The following is a 9,015-nucleotide window of genomic DNA, read 5'->3' as shown; positions in this document are numbered from 1 at the left end:
TAGTAGAGAATTTTTGTGCTAAATTATTCATATTTCGCAGATTAAAAATGCTATAGGAGTAGCCCTTACCTTAGCGCACGAGGAAAAAAAATTGTTATCCTATTAGTATTTGGAAACAGTTCTATAACTAGGTAATAAGTTTAACTATAACTATAAGGGTCTAGGCCAAGTTGGCAATTTAGACACTTACTGCTAAGTGTTTCCCACTTTTTAAGACTTCTAGGCGGCTGCGATTTTGGATATAAATATAGTCGGGTAGTTATATATTAAATCCCTAGTTACGGGCCCAGGTTCTAACGAATATAACTAGATAACTTAAAGTACCTACTGCCCTCCTAAAACCTCAATTGCGGGTAGCTAGTATGTAAATAGCTCCCATTCCTATACGGGATATAAGCCTATATACTTCCTTACTCCTATAATAATAAGGCCTATACGGTAGGTTATAACGTAGGCGAATTTAGGAACGGGAGAACGGGAGCCGTAGAGTATTAGTTCCCGTAGAGAAGTAAAAGACGTAGGTATTAGTTCCTATAAGGAACTAAAAGCTATAAAGAGACGGAGGACGGCGGTACTAATTCCCATAGAGAACTAAAAGCTATAAGAGATTAGTTTCCGTAAGGGAGTGGAAGTTATTACCACTAATTCCTATAGAGAAGTAAAAGCCGTATAGGAATAGAAGCTATAGGGTACGGTTCTTACAGGGCAGTAGAAGATATAGTTACTGTATACAGGAACGGAATTTATAGGGGATTTGTTTCCATAGGGGAGTGGAAAAAGTAGCTAATAGTGCCTAGAGGAACGTTAGTTCTAAAAGGAGTTTAATACCGCCCAAGAAAAAATTAGGTTAGGCTCGTCTTGCCCTCTTATTAGCTAAATTTGCCTAGAGGAACGTCAGTTCTAAAAGGAGTTAAATACCGCCTAAGAAAAAATTAGGTTAAGCTCGTCTTACCCTCTTATTAGTTAAATTTTTTTGCCCTTATTGGTTAAATCTTCTCGCCCTTTTATTTATTAAATTTTCTCGCCCTCTTATTTATTAAATCTTCTTCGCTTTTATTTATTAAATCTTCTTCGCTCTTATTTATTAAATCTTCTTACGCTTTTATTTATTAAATCTTCTTACGCTCTTATTCATTAAATCTCTCGCCCTCTTATTTGTTAAATCTTCTCGCCCTCTTATTAGTTAGCTTTTTACCTCTTTAGGCTAATTAACGTATTCTCTTCAGAATTTCTTCGCGCCGCTAGTATAGTCGGTTAGGAGGTATAGGAGAGGGGATCCTTAAGTGTATTCGCTTATTAAGATCGGCTTATTATTCGCTTAGGTATAAACGTCCTGTCTCCTTTATAAAGTGGATTATAGCTTTGACCGCGCTAATGTCTAGGAAACGCTATAAAACAAGGCTATGGCCGGAGCGGGTCGTCTATCCTCCCTGTTAGCGGTGGCAACGTTAACATTAAGTATAAGCTCGTTTACTCAGCCACTTTACACTGCCCCCCGCGCCACCATCACCCCACTACCTCGTTCCTTTAGGTGCTCTTCTATATACCTAGTAGCCTAACATAGTCCCTTAGTTTTTTAACTGCCCTACCCGTATATATCTTCCTTACGTCTATTTCAATAATTTGCGTACCTAGAGCTCTCTAATAATCCTCTTATGCGTCTTTTACAGCTTAAAGATAACGGCGAATTCGGCCTGCTTGAATTTATTAGCAACATTCCGCGCTTTACTATTCTTTCGCATACCTAGGGAGCAGATCACAAAGAGGTTACATTTAAAGACTTAGTAGACGGTACAGGTAAGAGCAAACCTGGTTACAGCAACATCCGCTTCTATAGGAAGCAAGCTGCTAGTAACGGCCTGCAGTTCTTCTGGGTTGACACCTGCTATATTAATAAATTAAGCAGCGCAGAGCTTTTAGAAGCGATTAACTCTATATTCTACTAGTATTAGGCTGCGACTAGATGCTACGTATATTTGTCGGATGTTTTAGTTAGTAATTTAGCTAAAGATGACGGGTTCTCTTAAAGATGGAAACCGGTATTTAAGAGAAGCAGATAGTTTACCTGTGGCTGGACGCTTTAAGAACTTATTGCTCCGGCATTAGTTGAATTCTTCTCTAAGGAGGGAATATAGCTTAGTAATAAGCAATTACTAGAACAGACTCTCTACGAAATAACAGGAATCGCTATCTAAGCTCTTTAAGGAATCCCCTTATCTTATTTTAGTATAAACGAGCGTATATCTTAGGCAGACAAACGCCAGATAAAGCGAGAAGAAGACGCAGCATACTCTCTACTAGGCATTTTCAATATCTATATGCCGCTTATCTATGGCGAAGGGAGGTAGAAGGCACTAAATCGACTCCGGAAAGAGATTAAGGATAATAACTTAATTGACCTACTGATCGCAAAAGGAGCGTCTTTTAACTCGTATATGGAGGAATATAATACAAGATGCCTTCTAAACACGCGAACTGAGTTGCTGTATTGAATAAGAGAATGGGCAAGGGATAAAAGCAGCAAACCTATATTCTGGCTAAATGGTATAGCAGGTATGGGAAAGTCTATAATTACACGTACTGTTTCCCAGTTATTCTCCAACTAATGTTAATTAGGAGCCAGCTTTTTCTTTAGGAGGGGCGAGGGAGAATGTGGCAATGCCATACGATTCTTTACTACTATTGTTATAGATCTAATAGGTTATGTACTAGGAATGAGATTAGGCGTTAGGAAAGTAATTAATGCGGATCCAGCTATCTCCGAGAAGGCTCTAGAAGACCAGTTTGAGAAGCTAATCTTTTAGCCGCTTTTAGAAGCAGTACCTCTTTAAGCTTTAGATCTAGTTGTCGTAATAGACGCGCTAGATAAGTGCGAGCTAGATAAAGATGTATGAGTAATTCTTAAGCTTCTTTTACGAACTAGGGGCCTTAAGCTAGTGTCGCTATAGGTCTTTGTAACAAGCAGACTAAAGCTACACATTCGCCTTAGTTTTAGACAAATGCGTGATGGCATATACTAAGACCTAATCCTGGATAAGGTCGCGAAGCAAACGATTAAACATGACATACGCCTCTTCTTAGAGCATAAACTCGGAGAAATACGACAGTAGCGCTTACTGTCCCCAAACTGGCCTAGTAGAGACCAAATCCAGGCCCTGGTGGAGCTGAGTGTCCCATTGTTTATCTTCGCTGCCATAGTCTGTCGGTACATTGGATCTAAAGGGAGCGATCCTGAAGGTTATTTGAAAAATGTTCTGCAGTACCGTAGATTAACATTCTCGCAGCTCGAGCGGACTTATCTCCCTATCCTAAACCAGCTACTTGCTAACTAGGAGGAGGAAGACAAGGAAGTATGGCTTCGCGGATTCCAAGAACTAGTTGGAAGTATTATCGTTTTAGGGAGTCCTCTCTCTATTACCTTACTTGCACACCTTCTTCAAATTCCCTAATAGCAGATTAGGTGCTAGCTAGACTCTCTATATTCTGTTCTCAGCATTCCTTATAGAGAGGATGTACCCGTAAGGCTCCTGTATCTGTCCTTCCGCGAGTTTCTTATCGATCTTTAAAAGCAGGGAAAGAACCCATTCTGGATAGATGAGAAGGATATACATAACCGGCTAGTATCTTAGTGCCTTGAACTAATATCTAGCCTAAAAGGCCTACGGCAGAATATATGCAACCTTGCCGTACCCGGGATTTTGAGAAGCAAGATTAATAAACAAATAGTTGCTCGCGGTCTACCACCTAAGTTATAGTATACTTGCTGTTATTAGGTGCACCATCTAAAGTAGAGAAAACGCTATATCCACAACGGGGACTTAATCTACCTTTTCCTCTATAAGTATTTCCTTTACTAGCTAGAAGCCATAAGCCTTATTAGAGAAACATATAAATGCATTCCTATAGTTAATAGCCTATAAGCGCTTATAGAAGTAAGACGGCTTACGCATTCTATTATACTTACTATGCTTACTTATAACACAGTCTAATAAAAGTGCTAGCTTAAGATTTCTTTATAATACGAAGCAATTTATTCGGCGGTTCCAACCCATATTAGAAGATGCACCTCTATAGGTTTATTCTTCAGCCCTTATTTTCGCCCTAGAAATAAGTATAATACGGAAGGTATTTACCAACCATATTCCGGGGTGGATTAGTAGGCTATTAAAGGGCGAAGATAATTGGGACGCTTGCCGCAGTACACTTAAGGGCCATTCCGATTGGGTTAGGGCTGTAGCCTTCTCGCCGGATGGTCAGCTAGTAGCGTCGGTATCTGACGACCACACTGTATGGATCTGGGAGGCAGTGACAGGGTCCTGCCATAGTACGCTCAAGGGCCATTCCGACTGGGTCCTTGCTGTAGCCTTCTCCCTAGATGGCCAGCTAGTAGCGTCGGCATCTAATGACCACACTATATAGCTATGGGAGACAGCAACAGGGTCCTGCAGTAGTACGCTCGAGGGCCATTCTAACTCGGTCCTTACTGTAGCCTTCTCTCTAGATGGCCAGCTGTTAGCGTCGGCATCTAACGACCACACTGTACGGCTCTGGGAGGTAGCAACAGGATCCTGCCGTAACACGCTCGAGGGCCATTCCAGCCCCATTAACGCCGTAGCCTTCTCGCCGGATGGCCAGCTGATAGCGTCGGCATCCGGAGACCACACTGTACGGCTCTGGGACGCAGCGACAGGGTCTTACCGCAGCACCCTTAAGGGCCATTCTAACTCGGTCCTTACTATAGCGTTTGCGCCAGATAGTCAGCTAGTAGTATCGGCATCCTACGATTACAATATACGGCTGTGGGAGGTAGTGACGGGGTCTTGCCGCGGCACCCTTAAGGGCCATTCTGACTGGGTTAGGGCTGTAGCTTTCTCTCCAGATGGCTAGCTAATAGCGTCGGCATCTAAAGACGACACTATACGGTTCTGGAATGTAGTGATAGGGTCTTGCCGCAATACCCTCAAGGATCATTCTAACTTAGTCCTTACTGTAGCCTTTTCGCCTAATAGCCGGTATCTAAAGACAGATAGAGGAGATATCCTTCTTCCTTAGTCTTGTTTAAGGACATTCCTTTCTTAGGAAAAAGAGCTAACTGCTATATTTGTTGAAAATGAGTGAATAAGTTCTAATAAGAAGGCTATCCTTTGGCTTCCCCCTAAATATTGACCAAACTGCACCGCCGTTAATAGAGACTTAATCTATATAGGGCATTCATTAGGTAGGATAACATTTCTTTAACTCCGTCTTAATAAGGTAAGATGTAGTTAGCGCTAGTATAGTTCTTAAGAAGCTAGCAATAGGACGATTTATACCTTTCTAAACTCACTATTCTATAAAAGGTTCTGGAGGGCAATATATATTTATAGTATATATCTCTCCTAGCAGTTTCTATTAGGCCTATCGTAGTTAAATTAGCTGCTAGGATTTTAGATGTTTCCAGAAAATGTTAAGGGCGACGATACGTGGCAAAGTTCTTGCCCCTTCGTTGCGCTAGTAGGGAGGGTGGCCGACCCGCTCCGGCCGTCCTCCCTGCTAGCGGTGGCGAGCTTAAGTATCTTATGCGTCAATTGTCTACTTTTAAATACCACTAATTATCTTGCCACTAAATCCGTTTCGTATAGGGAGTGGATAAGGGTCGATAAATGGTCGCCCCCGCGCCCAAGCATTTAGCAAACCTGCTTAGATTCATTTAATCCAGCTGTCTTTATGGTGAGATCTTTCACTGTCAAACGTCATATAAGTAGACGAAGAGTATACGCAGACTATGCTAGAAATCGACATTAAGTCTATGTGTGCATCCGCCACTCCTCCAGATGTTCTAGCGCAACTTCGTTCACACTACTCGCACGTTAGTTTCTTATCTCAGTACACAGCCACTCTGAATCAGCCCAACTCCAACCCTCCCATACTTACCATCCATACTGGTCAGCCTGATAACTAGTACATAGTACTTCTCAACATTACTATTCCTCGTCCTTTTTACAACAACACATTATTCTTTACAAATATCTTCGCCGTCCTCAACATCGTACTATACCCAGCCTCTATTCGTTCCACTAAAATCCAAGATAGCATACTGTTTCCCATCCGGTTCCATCATACAGTACCTGAAACCTCCTAGGTTGGTAACTAGTGCCTATTTACGCTCTTTATTAAACCGGAGGTTATTAATCCAGTCAACTTTGCTGTAAGGGATTTTTATAAACTGAATGCCTCCACTATATGCCATCCATGACCACAATGGCATATGCTAGGTTTTGTATAGAATCTTCTTTATTTTATTATCAGACGGCCGCCAGAGGAGATTCCTGTAAAGGGACTTCTAGAAGACACCGTATCTGCTTTAACATCCTAAAGCGCCTGCAATACGATTCTGTAACCCAGATATTACAACATATCTGTCGGTTTCGACTGTAAGGTCCCGCTTCGAGTAGTCTTCAAAGAGAAAGTAAATGAACCTCGTGGTACGCTCCCTGCCTAATCCAATAAGCCAACTTAGGAAGTTTGGATCGAGCGTAAAGTGCTTTTTCTCAAATTTGCTGATGAGAAAGATGTCTAGTTAGGAGCGTTTTAATTTAGGTCTTGTAGAGCTCGTACCTTTCCAGCCTAGTAAGGTTTTCGCAGTAAACCCCTTTCCCACACTCCCAGTATATCTGATTGGCGCTGAAGTGGATAGTCCGTCGCGCTAAAACCCCTTCTTGCATTACCCATGCTCGCATATTGAGCTAAGCCTTGGCCACATCGCTGTCAAAATCATCTATATCGGCGCTGATATAGAACTGCTTGCCTAAGGTATCTTGAACATAGACAGACTTAGGGTTTACGTCCCGCTCTAAGAACCCTGCGTTAGAGTCGACAGCCGCAGTTACAGCGATTGTACAATAAGCTGCCGAAAAGACGGCTTCCATTTGGACAGATTCGCGTTTCCAGTCCTCATCATTGTCCTCGTATTGGATGATGCAGAGAGAGTCGATCCAGAGGTATGGGACGCCAAGTTCTCGGGTCACTTTAACAGCGTCTTGGAAAGTCTTCGGTAGTTCAGAGAGACTAAATCCTTCCAGCCGTTGGCTAATATTGTCCTGTGTTATGCAGTACCCTTTCTTCTTTTCGACTGAGAGGTTGCCCCAGCAGTGAGATAATGCGATGTATTCCTACCTGTTTGTTTCCAAGGCACAAACCAGACATATAAAATCTGAACTATAACCCAAATCGTTTAGATCACCAACGTAGAGGACTCTTGTTGGCAATGCTATCTTCGATTCACCTTGGTGCTTATTACAGTCGTGGGACTTATCGCACCAACGAAGCCATGCGCAAAGCAGTGCAAATCATACATAGTTATCAGGTTCAGGTTGAATTGGGAGGCCGATTAGGGTGTTATAATTAGTGTAAACAGCGTATTCTATAGCAAAGATATGCAATTAGTATTGTTTCTGTCCAATGCATAAGAGGAGTTATACACACTAACCTGGATCCATACAAAACCGCAAAAGGCGCGGGCCTCCTATTCCTGCCCTAAGTGCCGAGCTTATTCGCTCTACGACGATATTTCCGTTATTATCATTGCGGCAGTGCTTAAATGCTCGGAGAAGCATTCCGCAGACCGAACAGCTTTCCGCAGAAGTACATAGATCGGAAAGGCTAGCCTTATAAGCAGCACCCCCAATAGCATTATCTAGAAAGGTGCTGCAGCAGGGACAACAGTGCACTGTGGCAGGTAGCGCACGCGATGGAAAATCTGCGTAGAAGCCTCTTGCAAAGGAATCGTTGAAATCGAGATACCAATCATTGTACTACTTCCAAATTGTTATTAGTTCTAGCGGTCACATATAGGAGCAATCCGCGGTACACTTACCCGCTACATCGCCAGACACAACACCATTAGCAGCAGCCTCGCAGGTCAGTGCTCGCAGGTCTACTTACGTCCTATACCACCAAACACAACACTATTAGCAGCAGCCTCGCAGGTCAGTGTTCATAGGTCTACTTACCGGCTATACTACCAAACATAACACTATTAGCAGCAGCCTCGCAGGTCAGTATTCGCAGGTCTACTTACGTCCTACACCACCAGACACAACACCATTAGCAGTAGCCTCGCAGGTTAGTGTTTACAGGTCTACTTACATCCTATACTACCAGACATAACACTATTAGCAGCAGCCTCGTAGGTCAGTGTTTGTAGGTCTACTTATATACTACGCTACTAGATATAATACCATTAGCAGCAGCCTCGTAGGTCAGTATTTACAGGTCTACTTACCGGCTATACCACTAGACATAATACCATTAGCAGCAGCCTCGTAGGTTAGTATTTGTAGGTCTACTTATAAACTACACCACTAGACATAATACTATTAGTAGCAGCCTCGCAGGTCAGTGTTTGTAGGTCTACTTACGTCCTATACTACTAGATATAATACTATTAGCAGTAGCCTCGTAGGTTAGTATTTGCAGGTCTACTTACGTCCTATACTACTAGACATAATACTATTAGCAGCAGCCTCGTAGGTTAGTATTCGCGGGTCTACTTACGTCCTACACCACTAAATACAACACTATTAGCAGCAGCCTCGTAGGTTAGTATTTATAGGTCTACTTACCATCTACACCACTAAATACAACACTATTAGCAGCAGCCTTATAGGTTAGTATTTACAGGTCTACTTACTACCTATACTACTAGATATAATACTATTAACAGCAGCCTTATAGGTCAGTGTTTGCAGGTCTACTTACCTTCTATACTACTAAATATAACACCATTAACAGCAGCTTTATAGGTTAGTATTTATAGGTCTACTTATGTCCTACACCACTAGATATAATACTATTAGTAGTAGCCTCATAGGTAAGTATTTATAGGTCTACTTACTATCTATACCACTAAATATAACACTATTAATAGCAGCCTTATAGGTTAGTATTTATAGGTCTACTTACTACCTACATTACTAAACACAACACTATTAACAGCAGCCTCGTAGGTTAGTGTTCGTAGGTCTACTTACCTTC

The 9,015-nt window shown here is 42.1% G+C and overlaps 1 protein-coding gene across 1 annotated transcript; it reads left to right on the top strand.

Moving 5' to 3' along the window:
- Positions 1-3,965: 3,965 nt before the first annotated feature.
- On the top strand, positions 3,966-5,166 carry K441DRAFT_689264 (WD40 repeat-like protein; the record flags this gene model as incomplete). The annotated part of the gene is made up of 5 exons (XM_067652281.1): positions 3,966-3,983; positions 4,075-4,386; positions 4,420-4,854; positions 4,888-5,012; positions 5,124-5,166. The coding sequence occupies 5 exons, from the start codon at positions 3,966-3,968 to the stop codon at positions 5,164-5,166; spliced, it is 933 nt and encodes a 310-aa protein (XP_067500211.1).
- Between the last annotated feature and the right edge of the window lie 3,849 nt (positions 5,167-9,015).

Source organism: Cenococcum geophilum, assembly GCF_001692895.1.
Source record: "Cenococcum geophilum 1.58 unplaced genomic scaffold K441scaffold_45, whole genome shotgun sequence".
NCBI classification, from domain to species: domain Eukaryota; kingdom Fungi; phylum Ascomycota; class Dothideomycetes; order Gloniales; family Gloniaceae; genus Cenococcum; species Cenococcum geophilum.
Note: the sequence above shows the minus strand (reverse complement) of the source record. Positions and strands in the feature narration are given on the sequence as shown.